The sequence below is a fragment of the Brachyhypopomus gauderio genome, chromosome 10 (assembly GCF_052324685.1).
Source record: "Brachyhypopomus gauderio isolate BG-103 chromosome 10, BGAUD_0.2, whole genome shotgun sequence".
Lineage (NCBI taxonomy): Eukaryota > Metazoa > Chordata > Actinopteri > Gymnotiformes > Hypopomidae > Brachyhypopomus > Brachyhypopomus gauderio.
This window is the reverse complement of record NC_135220.1, coordinates 23,586,414-23,610,586: the sequence shown is the minus strand read 5'-3', so window position 1 is coordinate 23,610,586 and position 24,173 is coordinate 23,586,414. Positions and strand designations below refer to the sequence as shown.

Genomic DNA, 24,173 nt, shown 5'->3' with positions numbered 1-24,173 from the left:
ATAAGTATTTGGTCAATAACAAAAGTTCATCTCAATACTTTGTTGTATATCCTGTGTTGGCAATGACAGAGGTCAAACATTTTCACAAGGTTGGCACACACTGTTGCTGGCATGTTGGCCCATTCCTCCATGCAGATCTCCTCTAGAGCAGTGATGTTTTGGGGCTGTCGGCGGGCAACACGGACTTTTAACTCCCTCCAAAGGTTATCGATGGAGTTGAGATAGGGAGACTGGCTAGGCCACTCCAGGACTTTGAAATGTTTCTTACGAAGCCACTCCTTTGTTGCCCTGGCAGTGTGCTTGGGATCATTGTCATGCTGAAAGACCCAGCCATGTTTCATCTTCATTGCCCTTGCTGATGGAAGGAGGTTTGCACCCAAAATCTCACAATACATGGCCCCATTCATTCTTTCATGTACACGGACCAGTCGTCCTGGTCCCTTTGCAGAGAAACAGCCCCAAAGCATGATGTTGCCACCCCCATGCTTCACAGTTGGTATGGTGTTCTTTGGATGCAACTCAGCATTCACTGTCCTCCAAACACGACGAGTTGTGTTTTTACCAAATAGTTCTACTTTGGTTTCATCTGACCATATGACATTCTCCCAATACTCTTCTGGAACATCCAAATGCTCTCTAGCAAACTTCAGACGTGCCTGGATATGGACTGGCTTAAGCAGGGGGACACATCTGGCACTGCAAGATCTGAGTCCCTAGTGTCGTAGTGTGTTGCTGATGATAGCCTTTGTAACGTTGGTCCCAGCTTTCTGCAGGTCATTCACTAGATCCCCCCCCCTTGTGGTTCTGGGATTTTTCCTCACCGTTCTTGTGATCATTTTGACCCCACGGGCTGAGTTCTTGCTTGGAGCCCCAGATCGAGGGAGATTAGTAGTGGTCTTGTAGGTCTTCCATTTTCTGATTATTGCTCCCACAGTAGATTTCTTCACACCAAGCTGCTTGCCTATTGCAGATTCAGTCTTCCCAGCCTGGTGCAGGTCTACAATTCGGTTTCTGGTGTCCTCCAACAGCTCTTTCGTGTTCACCATAGTGGAGTTTAGAGTGTGACTGTTTGAGGTTGTGGGCAGGTGTCTTTTATACTGTTAACGACTTCAAACAGGTGCCAATAATACAGGTAATGAGTGGGGGAAAGATGAGCCTCTTAAAAAAGAAGTTACAGGTCTGTGACAGCCAGAAATCTTGCTTGTTTGTAGGTGACCAAATACTTATTTTCCACCATTATTTGCAAATAAATTCTTTAAATGTCAGACAAAATGATTTTCTCAATTTTTTTCACATTTTGTCTCTCATAGTTGAGGTCTCATAGTGGGAGAACTTGCACAATTGGTGACTGACTAAATACTTATTTTCCCCACTTTACCTAATGCAACATAGTAATTACGCCTAGTTAGATAGTCTAAACCAGTAAAACTAAAGCCTACCCGGCTCTGTAGTCGATCAAGAAGTATTTCATGATCAATGGTGTCAAAAGCGGCGCTTAAATCTGGCAGAAATAGGACTATTCAATCTCAGATCATTTACTACCTTAACTAGTGCTGTTTCAGTGCTGTGGAGAGCTCTGAAACCAGACTGAAAAGTGTCATTTATTTGATTTACTTTTGACATAATCATTCAACTGGATTGACACAACTTTTTCGATGATTTTGCTAAGAAAGGAAAGGTTAGATATAGGTCGATAATTACTGAGAATTGTGGGATCAAGATTTCTGTTCTTTAATTAATTCTTTAATAACCATTGCAGTTTTAAGAATATTAGGGAATTCTCCCAGTTTCAGAGACTGATTAACAGTTGTTAGAACTTTATTAAATAAGCTAAAGAGAACTTTATTACTAATGAGCTGAGAATCTGCTTGAAAAAGCATGCTGGTAAAGGGTCCAGTTCACATGTAAAGGATTTTAGTGATGAAATCACATCAAGTAGTGTTACCATGTCAACTTCTTGGAAATAAGACATATTACAGTTAGGCTGAGTAACTGATATAAGGGTTGATAGTCCATTAGTGCTTGATGCTATGTTCTGCCTTATACTAGTAATCTTGTCACTAAAAAATATTGCAAACTCATCACATTTTTCAACTGAAACAGATTCAGGGAAGACACAGGAGGTGGGGTTTACTAGCTGATCTATACTTTCTATACAGGGCAGCTGAGTTATTATTGGATGAATGGATGAATAAATATAATGCAATGTCTTCTATCTATTTATGATCTTGCATATCCCAAAATAGAATTATATATAAAAATATTCTAGAATTATATATTAAGGCCTCATAGCCTTCTCAGTGCATTACCTCAAGATATTCACTGACCTCACATGCAGCACCACCACCAAATATTTTCTGCAGGCGCCACTGGATGTAATAGCCGTGAGTGATATGAGAAGTGAGTTAGTGCAACAGGTTCTGTCTTCATGGATTACATAAATTGAATTCCAGGTCAGCGTGTAAGAAAAGTGTCAGCTAACCTCAACATCATTTACTGATAGAGTTCAGCCAAGAAGCATAAGGGTAGCCTACTTGGGTTTTTATGTTTAATTTAACATAACTCAAAACTCAAAAGATTTCCATAAACCATATGGGCAACTCAACTCTTTTACAGTGTAAATGGGTGGAGTCTGATAAAATGACTCCATTGACATAAAATGACTTTTTTTCTGTTGCAGTATGTCACAACCACATACAGATGTGCGTAGATATGAACATTTAATAGAAATAGTAACAGTAATAGTCTTTGTCAGCAAAACAAAACACTGACATGCACTATGTTTTTCTTAATACATTGAGTGAGCTTTGTTGAGTTGTGCAGCCAAGCATCGGCCGCTTTGTTAGTTCATTAGGATAGCGTGAATTGAGTTATAGGGTGAACCAAATCTATCCAACATTGGGATAACGTGAATCGAATCGAATGTATGCTGTAGACTGCATGCATTCTCTAGGAAATCCTGCTCATTATTTAACAAAGCCGACAGGGTCTGGCTTTACATGCTCACACTAGTACCTTTGTAGACTAAATAAGACCACGCAGGAAAATGACCAAATGTGTATGAATCACTGTCAGTTTAGGGTTTATTTGCAGAGTATACTAGTAAATTATATTTAGTAGATTACATTTCAGCTAAACACAATATTGCAAACATCATTGTTGTTTTGGGACAACAGTGTATAACACGCTCATTGATCAAGCAACTTTAAATTGTGATTTGGTACAGGTTGAGATGTACCATCAAGGTGTAGGATTATTCCTGGATACCTTAACTATTAAAGGCAACCAATGCAGCTTTGGTATATCAGAACTGACTTATCAGAATTGTTAACACTAAAAACTAATGTCAGTCTCTCTGTCCCCTGAGCACTTATGCTTCATGCTGTGCTGTTTTCCTGTTTGCTCCCCTTGCAGGTTCATCATGCAAACATACGGGAGAAAAGCAGCATCTGTGCTGCAGCATGTGACATAGGTCACATCACCAGCTACAACAGGTTATAAACGCAAGCTCAGAGTATCTCTGCTTCCATCATTCAGGCTGGCTGCTAATGTAAAAACATTTCCAAGTCCAAATAAGATGTTAAATACATTTCCAGTTAACAAAAACATATAGTCAGCCCCGTCGACAGGGGGGGACAACCGGGTCTGTTGTCCCGGGCCCCAGGGCCAGGGGGGCCCATCAAAGAGCCCAGCAATTTATTTTTTATTTAAAGTCTATAATTTTAAAATAATCTTGAAATCTTTCATTAATATAAAATTATGTACTCATAATAAGCTCAATGGCTCAAATATATATGTTTTTTACCTATCTGCTGCATATTTTCCATTAAGTGCATACACCCCCGCCTCCCACTGGAAAATGGTTTGATCCAGCACCGACCGTAGCCGGCTGGTACTGGCCCAACAGCGGGAAATACAGTGGTGGATAGTTAAAGTAAATACAGAAATCTGGAGCGCAGAAAAGAAAGGAAAAACATTTACCTGACGAATTTTAAAGTTGCATTGTGTTCCAGGTTTGAAAAGTGCTGGAATTTAGGCTAAAGTACTTGAAAATGCTTGAAATTGTAACTACTTCGTTTCACAACAAATAGCTGTCTGACTGAACAGTTCTCGTGAAGACGTTAAGATTGGGCGTTTTGAAAATAAACAACCATTAAATAATGTGATAAAAAGCGAATTATTTCTAATCATTTCGAGTATATGTATAAATATTTAACTTAATTAAGTTTAACGTGCTGGAAAATATTGAAATGGACCTTTAAAGTGACGTACAAGGTGTATGAACCCTACAAACATGACTTTGTTCATGGCGCTGAAGCGCGGCTCGCGCGAAGTTACAAAATTCGAGAGGTGCACGACCTCGTGAACCGACAGCGCGCGAGGCCCTCGCGTACGGGCGGAGCCACTGCGATTACGTCATTTTCGCGCGAACCCTCGCGCCGCTGGCGACGCGTCAAGTATAAACCGGTCAGCTGTCAGAAACAGCTTTGATGTGTGGCTATATTATATACTATATGACCTAACAGAAGGATTGTCTGCTACAGAGGAAATTCAAATGACGTGCGGGGGGGTCACATGAAACTTTCTTGTCCCGGGCCCCAGCAAGACTGTCAACGGGCCTGCATATAGTTAAATCCTAAGTAACAAAACATTAACTATATGCAGGGTTGCCAACTCTCACGCATTGAGCGTGAGACACACGCATTTGACCGTTTTCACACGCTCTCACGCCACACTTCCGATATCTCACGCCGAAAAAAAATATCCAGTTTATTTACCTCAGATCCACATATATGATTCAATACGTTACTAGTTCGCTAGCTCTGGCGCCATCCACCGGCGATATAACACTGAATCTATGTCCATTTTACGTTCGCCACCCCCCGGCTCCAGGTTAAAATCTCACGTCAAAAGTTGGCAACCCTGCTATATGCCCATAGTTTACAATAAGGTTAAGTGCAACAGTCATCTTTTGCATGTAGCATTTCTACTCTTTGTGAAGGCAAACATCACTTTTTGTTCAAAACAAAGGAAAACAAAGGTTTGCTTTAGGTTAGGAACATTACAATTTCACATTTCAAGCCAGGAAAAGTATTAGCTTTAACCCAGTTAAACATGCCATCTGTCTGGATTTTTACTTCACTTGATTATTAGTAAAACACCAGGAGAATTATAGTGTGCTTATATAATGTATTATAATTTGCTTGAAAACATCGAGACTGCTTTTCTTCTGTAGAAGAAAGCGAAGAATGTAGACATGTACTTGTATTTTTTAATAAGCCCCTCCCCTCGCTGGTGCTCTTCCAAAATCCTGGCGCTCATATAGGCTAGCACCCACGGACGTAATTTGGGGGGGGGTTTCAAAAGCCAGTTTTGGTCCCCCCCCCCAGTTTTTACAGTTAAAACCAAATATTTAATAGCGACGAAGCCATGTCCCCCCCACCCCCCCCCCACTTTTTACTTTTTAACGGTTAAAAAACTAATATTTAAATAGCGACGAATCTAGCGCTAGGACCATGCAGAAAACGACCGCTCCGAGCTCCGCTCCGGTAATACTTTACGTTCTCCTTTACGTTCGTTCGCCACCCCCCCCCCCCCCCAACCTTCAACAAAATTTGTGTCCCTCCCACCTATGAAATCAAAATTTCGTCCATGCTAGCACCTATGTGAACAGCAGACACAGTGCTGCCTGTTTTTATTTGATTATGCACTACAGATGAAGGTAAATAAAGGTGAATTGGCTTTGCCTCCAAACATGCTTCTTGTTCAACACTGTTGGACCAGTATGGTGCCACTGTGCATGGCTATGAGATTTGAGATGGTCAGAACAGATTTAGGTCGTACATTCTTGTGCCTTGCGGTTGCAAGAGCTTTGGGACACAGCTATAAATGAACACATGTGAAAAGGCAATGAAAAGAACAGTAAAATCAGGACAGTAAAGAAAAAAGACTCAGACTGAATGTAATATGGGAACCATAAATGACAAAAATCAATGAAAATGGTAACAATAAAAAAGCGAAATGTGAAGTAACAACAGTTCTGAAAAAGGATGCGCCATTAAGTGAGATCTCCTTGGACAGATTATGTGGATCCTATGACTGTAAGAGGTTAAAGATGAGCTCCAACCTGGTTTCATCCAGATGTGAACCGTTGTCTAAAACCAGTCAAACCAACGAAAGCCTGAGGATCACAGAGGGCTATATACCAGCAGCCACAGTATTATTATTATTACGAATATACACAGTATTATACTATTTTCTTGGTCAATGGCCCATTTTTTGATGCACAAAGACTCATTGAAGGATTTAAAAGTGTATTTTGAAATGACAAGACATAGGTGTGAACTTATCGATCACTTTGGAAGTGTTAATTACTACTCTAGCTGTGGCAACATGGTTCAGGCAGCCCGCGTGGAAACACATTTGTATTTTTGGCAGTTAATTCAGCAATAGATTGTTCATGTGGGAGATTAATATGAACAGTTGCTCTGATGAATCTGATGAGATGTGTCATGCAAACCCACAAGCTTGCCACAGATGGTCATGTTTCATTACTGTGCAGCATTAGATCAAGGTTCGTGTTCAAGGGAGGAACTTCTCCATTGTCTCCAGCATCTCGTGAGAGCAGTTTCAACTCTTCAGGCCCAGCAGCAGGTTGTTCTGTTTGGTCTGACCAGCCTGCTTCTCCCCGTCGTGCCAAGTCAGTTACTGTCTTGGGACTGGTCGTGATTTCGGGCATGTCTGTTTCCTCATAAAAGCCTGGCGCCATCCTGGGGGATGTTACACAGCTGTCATCTTGTGGGGAGGACTTATTTTGGTTCTCCTGTCGTTCTTGACTCGCCTCTTGTGCTAGGTTCTCCTTCAACATGAGGAAGGGGACCTTCGCCATGTTGTCCAGCACCAGGTCACAGACGCTCCGTGTACTATTCTCTGGGCTGGTTGGCTGTGGATTATTAGGGATTTATGTGCGTCATTATATTTCATTTTCCCAAGGCCTCTAAACCAAGTTAGTTAGTTAGAATAATACCACTGTTTTGTGCCCACCCATGAAATTCCAGCCATAGCACATAACTACCTTCTTTTGAGACACGTCATTCATGGTCCTGCCCTGCTGAAGTTCATGTCTTCTCTTCTTTCTCAGCATCAAAGCTAATCCTGAGATGCTGAGGGACTGAGGTCTCTGGTCCACTTGATTAAACTCTATATCACTCCAAACCTGCACAATTACAAACAGTATCTATGTTACAGACACTAAACACTTCACCTCTCGAAAGAAACGATTTAAGAAGCAAACACTGTTAAGAAGTAAGAAAATGGTGAGCTAAGCAATACCAAGTGAAGTGACAAAGTATGAAAAACATTAGTCTTAGATTAACAAAAAACCCACAAAAAAACAAAACAGATCATGAGCTTACCCCCAGAGCTCAGAATATGCTAAAGGCTACTATAAACAGAAAACACCAACATGACCTCATAGGGTTTTATCACAAGATGCAAACTAAGGATCATAATAGTTCATAATAAACATTCATTAAATGTAAAATGTGCCATATTTGTCAGTTGTGATTTTCACCCAAATTGACAATTGTCCTTCACATTTTACCCATCTGTTCAGTGATACAACACACACACACACAAGTGATTACTAGGGGGCTGTGGGAGCAGTTGGGGTTAAGTGCCTTGCTCAAGGGAACTTCAGTTATGGCCTCGGGCCTAGCAATTGAACCCAGGACCCTCCTGTCACAAGACCGGTTCCCTAACCACAAGACCGATACTGTAACCACCAGACCATGTCTACCCCCATTAAAGGACAGAGTGGAATATGAAGAAAAACTGTTTATAATCCAAACACTCCTCCTCCTCTATGAATCACAGTGGCTCACTTTTGGTAACAGTGTGTGACAGTAATGGTAAACAGTAGAGAATGGTGAGCATTAAAGGACAGTCAACAAATTACAAATGGCATCAGACAGCATCTAGAACTGTACACCTATAAAATGCATCTATAAGTCAGATGTGTATAACTCAAAGTGATTGTTGAGTTCATAGACACACCTCACTGTGTGTTTGAAAGTACTAACTTTGTAAGGGTTGGCTCCAGGGTTGGACCACCATCAGCCACCAGAGGGAGCCTATGAGGTAATCAAGCCAAATGAGCTTCACCTTATGGTTAAACTTTGAGGGCTGGAAAAACAGACTCAGGTTGCTGAGCCTTTGTTCAGAGTTCTGGTATACAGATCAGCTAGTAATTTTGGTAGGAGCCCTAGGGATTTCAAGCTCCTTTTCTCTCTCTACTCAAGTTCTCTCCTTATCCCTTGAGTTGTTTCCTTTATTTCTAATCATTTTGCAAAAATACAAAATAAAGAACAAATCTGGCTGTCTCTTATTTTCCTGTTATCAAACTTTTGTTTGAGAAATTAGTTTGTTCTTGGTTCATCTTTCCTCAGTGTTTGAGAGCCAGTTTTCCCCTGGCATCCTTTGTATCTGTTTTCCCCTGCAGAAACGGTAAGTTCTTCTTTATTTTCATAGTTTCATCTGTCTAGCATCAGAGTGTCTGGTTACCAACATGGCGACCTGGGATTTAATCCTGGTCTCCGGTAAATTAATTTATCTCACCTCCCAATTGGATCTTAAGATCAGCACTTGGGTCCTACCTTCACAAAACACCCATGGTGGCTCACTCAGCTGACCTCTGTCGCACCATCTAAGAGGGCCAGGGTTCAGGATTGCCACTTCTGACATGCCACCTTGTGACACACCTATGGACGTCTATGTATAGACTTGTAGCCCACTGTGTTAAAGTACTGATTCAGAGCTCACTGTGTCACTAGTGGACATGAAAGCTGTCCGGTGGAACTTTGCCTTTGCCTTTGACCCAGACGATTCCCTGATGGAAGGCTTGATGGTTGAAATGCTGGAGCCATACTTGCAGGATGGCTTGGCCAGGAAGCTCAGGTATGGAACCTTCTCGGCCAGCGTGTTCCTACAAATCAGTCATGGGACAAAAAGGAGGGAAAACGATTCAAAGCTGACCAGGAAACCAAGTTGTAATAATCCAGGTGGTTGTGGTTGTTCTCTCAAAACATGTGAGCATGAAGTCAGGAGTTCTCACCTGTATTTGGAGTGAATGATGGCGTAGATTAAAGGGTTGTAAATAGCTGACGCTTTGGCTATGATTGCAGGCACCACCTTGGAATATGGTGTCAAGATGCTGCTGTACCTGGAAAAGCCCCAATTCATCTTTTAATTTAAGCAATTTTCTCAGGCTGTGAAAATGACTGTTCAAGATATTCCTGTAAAAAAAGATTGTTTCTAATAAAAAATGTCTCTGTATCAGGAAGTCTCGCAACACTGAAAATAATGTCTAGGCAAGTTCTTCACACTAGACAAGTAATTCCATGCCACTGTAGGAACCAGCTGTTTCCAAGAGACTGACTTCCTGTGTGAAGTGTCGCATGACTTCATGCAGAGCCTGATTGTATAACCTTGCAGTGGGCCAAAGGTGAACCCAGTGAAGCAGGTCTGATTGTCTTTCTCCATCATCAAACCGCACACTTGTACCCCATCAGCTCTTGTCCACTGTGGAAGAGGTGTGAGCCCTATTCTGTTCTCCAAAACATCACTTCACTGATGTAACCCTCCACCACCTGCCCTGAACCTCCAACTCGTGTCCTTCAATTCCCATCTTTACTGGAAAGGCCTTTCATAACTTTACATCTTTATATCTGTAACTTTCTTGCAACAGGAGTAGCAAACAGGATGTTTTTTTTTTTTTTGGCCGAGGCTTAAAACGCTTACAAAGATCATGCTTTGTTTTATTTATTTTTTCACAACATCCCATTGCATTTTCAAGTACTGTGTCCTAGTTTTTAAAGGTCAGCCTCAAAAGCTGATGCTTTGTCACATGTTTTACAGAAATCATGCATACGTGTATAAATCTCCGGAGCACAACAGGGGAATGCTCTGCACTGAAATGGTACATACAAACCAAGATTCACAAGAGTAGAAATCACAAAAGCATAGTAGTTACCCTGCCCAGGCGATGAGAGTAACTAAGGCATAAGGGGACCAGGACAGGACGAACACAACGATGACCACAGAGGCGATCTTTGCCAGCTTCCACTCTGTCCTCATGGAGTGTGCTCGGATCAGCACGGTCTTCCTCACATGCATGCCCAGTTTCTCCACCTCCCTAAAGACACACAGGGAGGAAATGGCCAATGTCGTATACTGACTAGATAAGGCTGCACACACTTTTGTATTACTATTTTTTAAATGCACCGTGTATGGATTAATGCATGAAATCACGTGTGTGTGTAGCCTGTGCCTTTTACCTGCTTGCTTCACGAATAGTGAGAAACATGAAGAGGTAGCAGTAGGAAATGATGCCCAGGGGGATGAAGAACACGAAGCAGCACAGCATGAGGGTGTAGCTCTTATTAGCTGGGGTGGAGGTGACGTAGTCCCACGTGCACGATGTCATGAGGCCCTCTGGGATATAAGAACCTGCCCATGAGCAAATGCTTATTACACTCTGTGATGTGATTCATGGAGACCTGCATCTTGTTAAAATGAAAAGACAGTTGAAATGTTCAGAGGGGAAAGGATGGTTGGTGGAGGGTGGCAAACACTCACTCCATCCCAGCAAGGGTGCCAGACTCCAGGCCAGGGCGTACAGCCACACCAGCAGGAGGGTGACGAGGGAGCGCCGCCTGGACGTCCGGCGGGCGGCCTGCAGAGGCTTGCTGATCACCACGTATCGCTCGATGGAGATGGCGAGCAGGGTGATCATGGACGTGATCCCAAACAAAGCGCCGCAGAAGGCGTACGCCTTACACCCTGGACGGCAGGGCAGTAGGAAAATGGATGCGGTACGTGGGCAAGTTGGTATGGAAATGGGGGGGCGTGCAAACAGAAATGGAGGAATGCATGTTACCTTTTTCGCCAAACACCCACTCTTTGTACAGGGAGTTGACGAAGAAGATGGGTGACTGAGTGGCAGCCATCAGGAAGTCACTCACGGCGAGGTTCATGATGAAGTAATTGGGAGGCGTCTGTAATTTCTTGTTACTACAACGGAAAAACAAACAAAATAAATGTTCCCACTTGCAATTAAATGAATCCGCTAGTATTACACCAACTGCTTCTAGTGCTATGTCAAAAATGAAAGCTAAGATATGAAAACTTTTCCCGTTTGTTTAACTCTAGTGGTGTGCACAGAGGTAGTGCATAATTGCCACTACTGCCAAGGGTGTAGTGCTGACCACCTAAATTAACCAGATGCAGTTAGATTAGTTAATGCTAAACTCCAGTGGGTGAACCTGAGGTGGAGATGAGGGAGGCTTCTAATCACACTATCACACTGTTCACATGACATGATCTTGTCCAGCTACAGAGAAATAGAGAGGCACATCTTGCCTGTCACACATCACGAACAAGAAGGTCATTGGTCAAAAGTGAGAACTGAAGATGGATGCATTTGCCATCAGCAGCACCGGCACTTATGCTTTAAAGACTATTTTATGATTCAAGATTCAAGAGTTTCATTATATGCACACTTAACATTCAGTTACAATTACTGAAATGTCTTGTTTTGCATTTCTTTCTTTTTGAAGAATACATGGAAAACAAACATGAAAAAGAAGCAGGAAATAAAGAAGAAAAAATGCTATATTACAAACTTGAGCTAGACTGTATGAAACATGTTCAATAAAATATATTTAAGTGTATTAAGACTATTAAATGTTCTTGTGCAAAAATGTTCTTGTGTAAACTCTAAGGGGCATAGTGTGCAAATGCAGTCCAGCGTTCAGTTGCAAAAAAACATGGCTGAGATTGAGACTAAGTTCTTGTGTCAGTGGTGGACATTCACAAGTCTGATGTTCTGTGCATAAAAGCTGTTCCTGGGCTTTTATGCACAGTGTCTAGATTTCACACTTCTGTACCGTCTCTCTGATGGCAGGAGTGTGAAGAGACTGTTGGGGTGAGATTTGTCCTTGATGACGCATGCTCTTCTGATGACCCTGGTATGGTAAATGTCTCTGTGATTTGGTTCTGGCAGTCTTCATCACCTCTTAAGAGCTTTTCAGTCCTATAGAGCAGTTTCCAAATGAGTATGAGATGTCACTGTTGAGAACACTCTCGATGGTACCACTGCAGAAGTTGCAATCAATTTTAGCTGGCATGACAAACATGTTCAGTTTTCTCATTTTCTCAAGTACAAACATTGCTTTATCTTTACCAGATGAGGTGCATTGTGGGACTAGGTGAGATCCTTGCTGATGTGATGAAAAATTTAAAAGTGTTCACCTTCTCTACCTCTGCTTCACTTGAGTGTAATGCTGTGTGTTGTACTTTCTCCTTGGATCAAAAATCATTCCCTTAATCTTGTTGGTATTTAAATAAAGACCAAGCCACCAGATCTTCCACCTCCCTTCTGTGTCCTGTCCAATCATCTCCACTGTAGTTTCTTAAGTAAATTTGATGATAATGGTGTTGGTCTGGAAGGCAACACAATCTTATGTAAATAGAGCATTCAACATGGGACTTAGCGCACAGCCCTGGGCGATTCTTCTATTTTTGGTTTGTGTGCTGGATGTTGCAGTTGCAGAAGGTCCAAACATGTGCAGAGAATATGACAAAGTTGAATGCCAAGCTTGAACTCACACCCATTTCCCCATTCTACATCCACATTTAGTTTCAGAGTGCCAGAGCATCTTATCATAGTCAGTTGATTATAGCTTTAAATTTATTAGTTACACAGTTGGTATATTTTAACTGGATCTTCTGCTTTTTAGAAGGACACATGACATTTGACACCCAGCAGCAGGATCTGCTCCAACTCACCCACACCACATGCTCTGGGTTAGCCTCCACCAGAGAGTGGCCAGTCAGTGGCCAGGCACTGCAGATTACATGGTGTCCATCTCACCAGTGACTGAGTCTGCACTGCTGCACTCCGGTCTCAAAGTAATTAAGTCACACAAGACTTGATCAACCATCTTTTTAAATGTACACAAAGTGAGTGTTTTGGTTTGGGGTGGGCCAAAAAAACGAAATCAAACGACACTTTACACTCAGCGAAGTTCAGACACTCTCAACAGTTCATGGTTGCAAAGTCGAACTGTCAATGTGATGCAGAAAATAAGCAAATGTAAATGTGACTGCAATCAAATGACTTCAGCATGCTATGCAACCTCCACCAAGTTTGGGAAGGGCATATATAGGTGGGGAGATTCCATTTGTCTTACACAGCCTGTTAAATTCTAAGGCTACTATGCAACTCTTAATCAGTTACATAAAGATGTTTTTGTGACCTACCTGAAGAAGGCGTACATGACTAGCACGTTCCCAGTGACTCCTACAGCTCCGATGATTGCCACAAAGAAGGCCACGATGTAGTGAGCATGGTCCGGAACGTCAATCTTCCTGTGGAACCCTCGATCTATATCCACCCCCTCCATACCTGTTGCAAGGGAAACACTTGTCAGCCTTTCTCACTTAAGGAATGCTCCATCTTGCACCTTCCCTCCTCTGTTGCCTTCTTTGCATGCTCACACTCACTCTCGGTCTTGTCCTGATGTATGAACACCTAGGCAACCATATGTAAGGCTGCATAGAATGAGGAGACAGGAGTGGGTTGTGCAGCATGCTGGATTCCGACTGAATCACAATCCCAAGCAACGGGGCAGAGGAACAATACACGATTCAAAGTATTTCAACAGAGGTTTTTTGTGGAATAACAGAAATGCTATGCTTTTCGAAATATCCCCCAGTTACTATTAGAGATAAAGGGTTGTGTAATTAAAGGTTGTGTTGTCAATGTGTAGTCTAGTCAGGGTGTTTGATTAGTTCCCTTATAAAATCAATCTGAATCATCAATGAATTGTCAGGTATAGTGTAAGAACAGGGATGTCACCAAATTGTTCACGTTTCCACTTTTAAGCTCAACATTTTTTTTGCATATATATCCATGTCTCTAAACAATTTCTTATGAACTCAATGTACTTGTAGTTTTATATTGTGTATTTTATAATACACATTGTCGTACATCAGCTTCATGATAAAATCTGGAAAAATGTATTGTTTGGTACTGATGGAAAACTATTTTATTATAACTGATCAACTATTTCTCTGAGGTTTATTTAAAGGATTCCCTGTAAACAAATGGCCAAAAATTGTTACTTATTGTGCATTGTGGTAGCATATTAATTTATAGCTAATGGAAGCTGCTTTGCATGCTAATACAAGATAATGTTTTTTTTCTATATGTGTAATCTGATTGTGAGATGGCATTAGGAGGGTATAGTTTTTTCTTTATTTTCAGTCAAAAATTGGACAGACTACCCAGTATTGTAATGAAGGTCAGAGGCGTTTTTTAATGTTAGACCTTTTGGTAATGTCAGGGTTACTGCTTATTTTTGTTTATTTTGCCAAAGATCAATTCTGGTTTAGGTGTATGAATGTAAAATTACAATCCTTGCAATTACACATTTTTCAATATTGTCACAAGGGAAAAGGTTGTTCATTACTATGCCTATGGCCATGTGCTAGTTAAAGTGATCAGACAACAAGCATGTTTTAGATTTGTATGCTAAATTACCTGTCCATCTGAAAACAGAAAACATCTAAAATAAATATATTTTAAAATGGGGGGAAAGGAATAGAGAGAGTTCATTCTGAATGCGTACTGCTACAGAAGGACATAAGCAACAGACACAAGGCTTCACAGCTGTGCATCACACACCAACATGCTTATCTCCCTCCTCTCACACAGTGTTATATAGGACATAGGACCATATAATGCAATAAGTTAAAGTGGAGACTGACAGACTGTAATGATTAAGGAAAGTGCTTTAAGCCAAAGCCTTTATCATTAAAATGAAGCATAATACTCATGTTCCCTCGGTTGGACCTTGAGGTTAAGTTAGTAGTCAATCATAAGAGGATTTTATTAATATCTGGTTCCAAACTAGCTCAGTCCTAAGTAGTCATTGTCAAAGTAGAATACCTGTTCTATCATTATATTCTGCCCTGGGAATTAAATAATCTAGGGTATTATGAAATGCCATTATTCCTTATAAATAAGTAAAATAATCATTAACATAGTGCTTTAAGTAATGCAAATGCTTTCAATTTCATTTTAACAAAAAATATAAAACAATTAAAAGTACAAATACATATTGCACAGCTGATGTAAGACCTCAGTCTGAAATATATTACAACCTACTATATGAACTACACTGAAATAAACTGTGTTTAGTTCACTCGCATGTAAGACCAGTAAACATAAAGAAGTGATGGGGAAAGCTGATGGACAACCACAAAATATTTGATGACATTAAGGTCATATTGAAATTAATGAATAATTAACCAGACATGTATCTTCCTACTCCCTGTCTTTATGAATCACCGTCAAAGTGCCCTAGACAGGGTAAATTCAACAACCAAAACGTATAAGAAACAAATGTTTAAACATGCTTCAAAACAGACTTTGAAAAGCACAACAATCCAGTTTCTGTTCATGCGTGTACACAGATAAGAGAACATGGAGTGTTTTGAGGAGTGCAATTTGGTCCCAACATGCATAAGTAGCATCTGAGAATCTGAGAACAATACCATTTAATCTTAAGAGGAAACTCGCATTGTCCCAAGTCCTATATGAACTTCCAAGTCCATCCGAGTTATCTAGGTTAAAAAAAGGAAGGAGCTGGATGTGGTATTTGTATGGTGTTTTGTATGGTGTCAGTGGGTGTACAATAGTAAGGGTTCCTGGGATTTATTGCAGTAAATGATTCAAACAGACAAATCCTTAAAACCCTAAATAGATTTCCATGGTTTTACATTATTTATTGCAAGGACTAGAATTTTTTCATTAACAGATTCTTGTGATTAGATATTTTTTGTAAATGTTTAAACAACTAAGAGCATCTTATGGTGCCTGTTCTTTTAGACTGCACCTATTAAAGACTGTAGGTCTAATTGGAGTCTTGTGAAGTATGAATCTCCCCCTGGACCATCCCAGCAGCTGTCCAGTGGCAGAGAGAGAGAGCATGTCAGGTCCTCTAAACGAGCAGCCATGTGTGAACAGTCTTCCTGGAGGGGTGTGGACTCCTCACGCAGATAAAAGTCTGATGACATTTTTTATTTGACACCTTAGCACACATCTTAGCATTCAGAAATGTCAGAAAACAAATAGGCTTAAAGTCCATCATAAGAACTGCTACCTATATTCCTTATATATTCGTTTGTAATTCTGAATAAATTCAGTACTTGCACAATTTGCAGAAGCGTCACACCTTAACAGATGTTTGGGTCCAAGCCCCTTATTCATCAAGCCAAAAGCATCTGTGCAACAAGTGTCACATCGTCTATAGTGTTCACAGGCTCTCAAATATTTATTCTCTTTATAGAAATCAATGTCAGTCGTGCTTGCATGTGCTTCATGTGTCTGTGTGTGTTTAAGTCAGTAAAACATATGCCTCACCCTCATATGTCTCTTTTTCTGCCCCTCTGTCCTTAGTTTAAGCAGGAGTCCTCAAAAATGGATCCTTGTCCGGAGAGTCTCCCTCAAGCCTTGGCACTCCTCGCAGACCGAGCCCAACCCGAGCGGCTCTGATTCAGCAGCAAGCGGTTTTGGCTGCTCCCTCAAGTCTGCTGTAGTCTGGACGCCTATAGGCGATAATGACTCATAACCACTCACTCTGGAGAACTGGAGCAGAGAGTGGATGTGAAAAGAGGACCGAGGTGCATGTGACACTTTAGCCCACTGCCTGCTACACCCCCCACACCCACTTTGAGAGCAGGTGAGTGCAAGCTCCTTCAAATCCAACCCCTCAACACTCCAACTGAAACGTGGTGAGATTTGCTAGCTACATTTGACAGGAGGCATCCAAATGTTTCCCAAAGCTTTTAAAACACTTTACTTCTACTTCTGCTTAAGTAAATAAGTACCTACTACATATTTGATCTAAACTAGCATTTAATCTTTATCTAGTAAAATCCATGTATATAGTTCTCAAAACAGGTCACAAAAACAACATATAAAGTTATAGGGGAGTAGTGAATTTATATTTTAAACACCCTCAAGGATATTAGGTTCCTGCTAAACTTTCATTCATTTCATTTTTGTAAAGTCAGATATATTAACTTGAGAAGAGCAGACCTTTGATTGAGCAAGATTTGATTGATTTTTGAGAGGCAGTGTAACATTTGCTGAGTAGAGCGAGACATATTGAGGACAAATCCAAAAGAAGTTGTTTACAGTTTTTCTCAGTCGATTTGGTTCATTTCTCAGATCAGAATTGAAATTCTCAAAACTGTTCATTCAATCTCCACATCTCCTTGTCACTTGTGCACATCATAATTGCATTTCTCATTTTGCAAATGCTTTTGTACATTTTGCAAATGGACATGGACAATTGTCTGTTGTTGTTTACATTATCGGTTTCTTATGACATGTTTATCAAAATGTGTTGTACGGATTGTCTGTTGAATTGTCTTACCCTCCAAAACATTTAGGTCATCCCCTAGGTCATTATATGCAAAAGTGCTGAACATGTTGTCATAATCTCTAAGGCATCATTTTACATTTATTTATTTAGTTTATTTTTTTGTTACATTTTGGTAATTTATCCTAATTTGATTAAATTGTTTGCAGGTTAACATTCAGTTACAGTAAGAAAGGGAATTGGTGAAGGTTTAGATCAACCAATGGTCTCAACCATAGGTCAGAGGTGTGTCTCATGAACCTTTACTGTAATTGGCAAACATTTACAGGTATAGATGCTAAACATGTATCTGAATTTCAATCAGATTTGTGTTTGTCAGCAAATTGCAGTGTGAACAATACAGTCAAACAATATTGCTGTACAAATTTGATTCCAGTCCAATTTCTTGCTATCAGTCTCCCACATACAGTCATGTGTAACTTTGTGTTCCATGTAAGTTTGTATGTGTGTAACATGTATTTGATATACCACAGAATGTGCAGCATTCTTGAAATAAAAAGCTTAGCTACTTTCCATCAGAATATACAGTCTACACTGACTGTGACTTGTAGTTGCACTGACAACATGACTAAGTATTTTGACTGCCTTGTTCATAGGCGATGGCACACAGACTAGATATTCTGATGGCACTGACAAATTGACTGACCTAAATACACTGCTCAAAAAAATAAAGGGAACACTTAAACAACACAATGTAACTCCAAGTCATCCACACTTCGTGTTCAGATAGGAAGCAACACTGATTGTGAATCAATTTCAACTGCTCTTGTGCAAATGGAACAGACAACAGGTAGAAACTGATTTTCAACTGATTTCAAAGATTTTTATTAATTGAGATGTAGGATGTGTTATTTTAGTGTTGCCTGCCTTTTGAGCAGTATATTTGCTTTTGAAGCAAAAACAAAGAATTTTGAGTTTTACTGTTTGCACTAACTGTTTTGAGAAATGCACTATTTTTGATGCCAATGTAAACCATGATGTGAAAAATTAACCAAATCGACTGAGAAAAACTGTAAACAGCCCAGCGCTACAGAACGAGGGCAGTCTGAAACAGACATGAAACCAACACAAAGAACAAACACAAAATCAAACAAATACAAGAAACTAGGAAACACAGACGAGGCTAGGATACAATGTAAATACAGCAAACGCTATGGCACAAACCAGGGCTTGGATTAAAAGATTAGGAATATGAAGACAGGTTAGGATTACAATGACAATGACCAGCCACTATGAATTGAAAACATAGGGTTTAAATATACAGACCAACGAGCAACTAATAAAATGACACAGGAGGAATAAATTACAAGGGGCAGAGAATAAACAATATGGTGGTGGAAACAGAATGAAAACAAAAAGCACATGGAATAACAAAACCAGGAAATACATGCCAAAACAAAGGTAACCAAAGGTACAAAACAAAAACAAACAAAGGTACTCACTGGAATATTTGTACTCACTGGAATATTTGTACTCACTGGAATATTTGTACTCACTGGAATATTTATACTTGTACGGAGCACGGACAAAGCACATCATCATAGGACGTTCTAAGGAAATAAGGTGGCGGGGGGGGGGGGGGTGGATTCTTTTACAACCATCATTATACAATGATGTTTCAGGACGTCCTGAATTAGAGCTGACAGGAAATATACATCATCTCAGCTACTTTGCAATTTGAAATATGTCCTAGAGATGTTGGGTAATTCAGCAATTTCTTTAAATAAACCCTGACAGACTATAGTTGCATTATGTCCAGTTTACATCAAGATAAAATTAATTTACTACTCCTGTTAAACATCTGTAATTGTCACGTATGGCCTCGCCCTCTCCCTTGGCTGTCACTCCGGGTTCCCTTGTGTCTATGTCCCATGCCTGTTCATCCCGCCCCGCTCGTTTGTCTCGTGATTCCCTTGTTTATTACCACGCCCCCGTGTCATTGTCTTCACCTGCTCGTAGTTTAGTTCCCATGTATATAAGCCCCTGAGTCTCCCTTGTCCTTTGTCTGGTATTTTGATTGATTTGGATGTTTAGCTGTTTTTGTGTTTATCGCTATACCTGACCGTTTATTGTTCCCGTCTTTTGGTTTCCTGCTTGTTACTCGTGTTCCCCTGTTTAGTTATGCCCGTATACGCCTGTTTTACTGACTGCCCTCCCGTTATCGACCCGGACTGGCTACGTGACGACGAGTATGGTATTCCCTTCAATAAATCTCGCTCTTCTCAGCGATTGTGTCAGCCTCCTCGCTCCGTGGCGCAAGCCACGTTACAGTAATCTCTTTTGCATATTGGTATCTGTATTATATTGGTTTTAAATCATCCTTTAAGTGTGGGAGTTTAGATTCAATCAACTACTAATCAAATTGAAGATACATATACAGAATAGTACAGGGTCTCTGTAACGGTGGCAAACCTGAGGGTAGAGAAGGATCCATAAGCAAGTGATAAGATCTAGGTTTTAATAATGAAAATGTGACGGGCAGGTGTGAGCAACTAAAAAGGAAGCGATCACGCCAAGTCTCAGGGAAAGAGGATGGTTTAATAGAAAGTGTGCAAACCAAAAACCCGTGCATGGTTCCAGATTAAGGAAATAATAACCAGCAGTCAACTGGTACAAAGACAAGACGTATATAGACGAACAAACGACCCTCAGGTGAGACGGATCACGGGTCCCGCCCACCTGAGGGACGAACATCACGTGACCAAAAACAGGACCGCTGCCGCTGTAACCGGGGGCGACCGGTAGGGGGCCCCCCCACAACGTGACAGACCCCCCCACCAAAGCCACACTCCCCTCCGGATGTGCGGCTTACAGTGGCAGCACACAAAACACAACAAAGGGGCGGGAGGGCGGGGACAAGACAGGGACCCATTCCCTGCTGTCCTGAGCTGAAACACAAAACACAAGCTCCTCGTCACAGGACGCAGACCAGGCAGGGACCCGTTCCCTGCAGTCCTGGAGCTGAAACATAAAAACACATACAGGTTAGCTCGCCTCCTGGGCGGGACCCTGGACCGACTGGGCCGTCAACAAGACGATAACCACGCCCCGGTCGGTCAGCCCCACCGCTGTGTGCAGACCGGGAGCACATGGCCCAATAAACGTCATAGGTGTGGATGTGTGCAGGCCGCCACACTGGGGTGCGGCCACGGCTTCTACCGACCACCTCCCGAACCTACCTCCTCGCTCGGAGCTGACCCCTGCCCTTTCGCTAGGGGTCACCCCAGACTCCTGGGGAGTGAACCCCTCCCGGGGCCCCTCATCTCAAGGTGGACTCCCAACCCAGGAGCGCCAGAGACCAGGGCCCTGGCAATCCGCATCAGGGACACGCTGGTCCCCCCGAGCTTGAAGGGGAGGGTCTCCGCCTGGAGACCCCACTAGGTCCGGGAGTGCCGCAGTCCACCTCCAGGAGCGACCTGCAACACATCACACACACACGCACACAGACAACATACAACACATAATGTGCACTGCCCTGACCTTTGCACCCCCTTATACCCAGGGGGGAGGGGACCCCTTCTTGGCATGAGGAGACACCCTGTCCATACACCCCAGGCATCCTCAGCCTACAAAGGGGTACAGGGGCTCCTCCCTGCTCAGGGGTCCCTCCCAAAGGCCAGTTCTCCCTAAGGAGCAGCGCCTTCTGAGCCACATGCCGTGGCTCAGGAACCCCATAGCTCCCCCCCAAAAACATATTTAGGGGGGGCCCCTCTGGGGAATAACAAAACAAAAAACACAAACACAACATATAACACTGACGCACCCAAGATGGACCTCAAATGGATCCCTCCCCACACACAGTGAAGAGGGGTGCAAGAGAGGAATTACATAAAACAAAGCACGCTACACTCTAGGACAAAATGAACACGCAAAGACAGAGAACACTAACAAACGGACAGGACCCACCGATGCGCGCGCTCTGTGGAGCGTGACGCGCCTACTCCAGCTCTCTCTCACCATTCTCCCAACGGGATCCGCAGATCTTTGGAGAGAGAGAGAGCTATACGCGAGCGGCTTACGCGTCACGCCCACAGCGACGCGTCTCTCGGGCTCGCAGTCGCTCACCCCCGTCACCGCGGGATATCAGGTGAGCGAGGCGAAAGGCGCAGAGAGACACTCGCGTCTAACGCGGTCTAGCGTGCGGCATGCACCGGTGGACCCGACTACATACACACATGAACACCACCAGCAAAACACACACACCACGGCACACTCACACACTCGCTCACGTCCGCGTCGTTATTAAAACAAAACACTACAACGTACATACACACACACACATCTACAGACGATAACGGACAACGGACGTGCGCAATGTGAGGCACCGGTAGTTTCGCTGGGCGAGAGCGGAGTCTACCGGTCCCCAGCTCTAGTCACCGCCGTGTGATTTTACGGGTTTTACACAAACAACAGTTAAACACGGCGGGACGAGTAGGGACAGACTCAACACACTCTTGGACAAGACACGACAAACACACAGCACGTAGACAAACACTTACCACGAGACATGACCACGAACGAAGGAGAAAGCAAAGGAGACTGGCGGCTTCCGAAAGGTGGCTGGTTATTCTGTGACGGGCAGGTGTGAGCAACTAAAAAGGAAGCGATCACGCCAAGTCTCAGGGAAAGAGGATGGTTTAATAGAAAGTGTGCAAACCAAAAACCCATGCATGGTTCCAGATTAAGGAAATAATAACCAGCAGTCAACTGGTACAAAGACAAGACATATATAGACGAACAAACGACCCTCAGGTGAGACAGCGACCGGTAGGGGCCCCCCCCACAACGTGACAGAAAATCAAGAAACAGAGGTCCCAAACTGGGACAATCTCGTAGGGTTACAGCCAGCAGCACAAAAGGGCAAGGCAAAAAGGGGAGAGTAAAAAAACTAGTAATGTCAAATTCGAAACGCGAATCACGATGTTCCGAAACACTGTTTCGAAGTCCGTATCAAAACAGGAAAGCCACGTGAATGTTCCAAAAGCGGGTTTCGTTACGTCACGCTGTTTCGATTCGTTTTGAATCTTTTTACGTGTTTTAGTCCGCACTTAAGTTTAAGTTTCACTTAAGTCAGCTGGTCTGAGATCAGAATGTTTACGGATTACTTGTACTGATTACTTAATCAGTTGTAATTACAACTGATTACTTGTAATGTTAATAAATAAAGGATTACACAAGCATTTCCCTACCTTGCAATGTAAAATGAATAATGTCAGCTATATCAGTCCACTGACTAACAGTGTATCATAATGAAAAATACATCTTAATGACATTAAAACATGTTCTCTGCAAAATGATGTGTTTTCATGACTAAAATTTATTTAGGGGCACAATATGCTATGACACAATATGCTATGTCATATTTAATTAAAACACATTACTTCATTTTCCGAATCAATTGGTTCATTTGATTCGATCTCCCAAAAGCCCCACTTTTGCTATCACTACAAAAAACCAGTGAGCGAGAGTCAAAAACCAGAGAAGACTAAGAGGGGCAGGCAGAGGTACAAAAAGGGCTAGGCGAAACAGGAGGATATCAAAAAGGCCAGAGCAAGAATCAAAAACCAGAATCACAGTCTGAGAGAATACAAGAATACGGCTTGGTAAAGACACTCATAGAAGCAATACTTAGTTGTGCACAGTCTTTAAGTATGTGATTAATACACGTCAGGTGTGACGGTTTATACTCTGGCGATGGCGCCCTCTGGCAGTCACTAGTGTGATTGACATTCCTGACATCAGCCCCCCTGAACAGGTGGCTCCAGCCACCCGAGAGATAAGACGACAGGGCCGGCCCGGGGCCACGTAGCAGGGCGATCTGGGTGGGCAGCATGGAAGTCACAGATTATGGTGGGGTCCATGATCTTGTGGGCATCGGCCCAGCTGTGCTCCTCTGGTCCATACACCTCCCAGTCCACCAAATAATATAACACACGTCCTCATCTGTGGGAATCAAGGAGCTTGTTTACCCAGTAGGCCGGGGCACCGTCTATGTCCAGCAGAGGTGGCAGAGTCGACAGCTGGTCAGGAGATAAACTGGAGGGCTGTGCAGGTTTAAGCAAGGAGATGTGAAAGGTGGGTGATATACGGTAATGAGGTGGTAACTTCAACTTGTATGAAATGGGGTTATCCTGAATCAGGACCTCGAAAGGATCCACATAGCAGGAGTTTAACTTCCGTTACGGAGTCTTAAGGCGGAGGTCGTTAGTAGAGAGCCACACCATCTGACCTGGTGAGTATGTCGGAGCTGACCTTCGGTGGCGGTCAACTTGTATCTTCTGGTGATGGATAGCACTCAGAAGTCTCACGTGTGCTGCCTCCCAGGTCTATTTCCTCTGATGAATCCAGTCAGTCACTGCCGGTAGATCAGAGGGCTCACCTGACCATGGGAACATGGGAGGCTGAAAACCTAGAACACACTGAAAAGGGGTCAGACCCATGGATGAGTGGGTGAGAGAGTTCTGAGCATTTTCAGCCCAGGGTAGGAAACGACTCCATTCCCCCTGCCTGTCACTGCAGTAGGACCTGAGAAAGCGGCCTATCTCCTGGTTCAGAAGTTCCACCTGCCCATTACTTTGGCGATGGTAGCCAGACGTCAGGCTCACCAAGATATTAAACAGTTTACAGAAGGATTGCCACACACGTAAGGTGAACTGGGGTCCC

General features: G+C 42.5%; 1 protein-coding gene and 1 long non-coding RNA gene across 3 annotated transcripts; one reads left to right on the top strand and one right to left on the bottom strand.

The window, feature by feature from the left end:
- Nucleotides 1–5,643: 5,643 nt before the first annotated feature.
- opn4xa (opsin 4xa) lies at nt 5,644–16,758 on the bottom strand. Its single transcript, XM_077020572.1, has 10 exons — nt 16,487–16,758; nt 13,321–13,465; nt 10,937–11,070; nt 10,636–10,839; nt 10,335–10,506; nt 10,031–10,192; nt 9,113–9,220; nt 8,821–8,983; nt 7,076–7,216; nt 5,644–6,943 (listed from the first exon to the last, which is right to left on the bottom strand). The coding sequence occupies exons 2-10, from the start codon at nt 13,461–13,463 to the stop codon at nt 6,542–6,544; spliced, it is 1,629 nt and encodes a 542-aa protein (XP_076876687.1). The 5' UTR covers nt 13,464–13,465; nt 16,487–16,758; the 3' UTR covers nt 5,644–6,541.
- LOC143526021 (uncharacterized) lies at nt 8,189–9,419 on the top strand. Of its 2 annotated transcripts, XR_013133798.1 has the most exons (4): nt 8,189–8,254; nt 8,448–8,505; nt 8,832–8,955; nt 9,183–9,419. It is a non-coding gene; the product is annotated as an uncharacterized LOC143526021 (long non-coding RNA). The 2 variants fall into 2 exon arrangements; XR_013133797.1 differs by having other exon boundaries at nt 8,204–8,505.
- Nucleotides 16,759–24,173: the final 7,415 nt, after the last annotated feature.

Coding starts and splice junctions, on each gene's coding strand:
- opn4xa (XM_077020572.1), bottom strand. CDS start 13,463: ATGGAGGGGGTGGATATAGATCGAGGGTTCCACAGGAAGATTGACGTT. Junction 8,984..9,112: donor ATCATTCACTCCAAATACAG/GTGAGAACTCCT, acceptor ACTGATTTGTAG/GAACACGCTGGCCGAGAAGG. Junction 6,944..7,075: donor ATGACGTGTCTCAAAAGAAG/GTAGTTATGTGC, acceptor AATAATCCACAG/CCAACCAGCCCAGAGAATAG.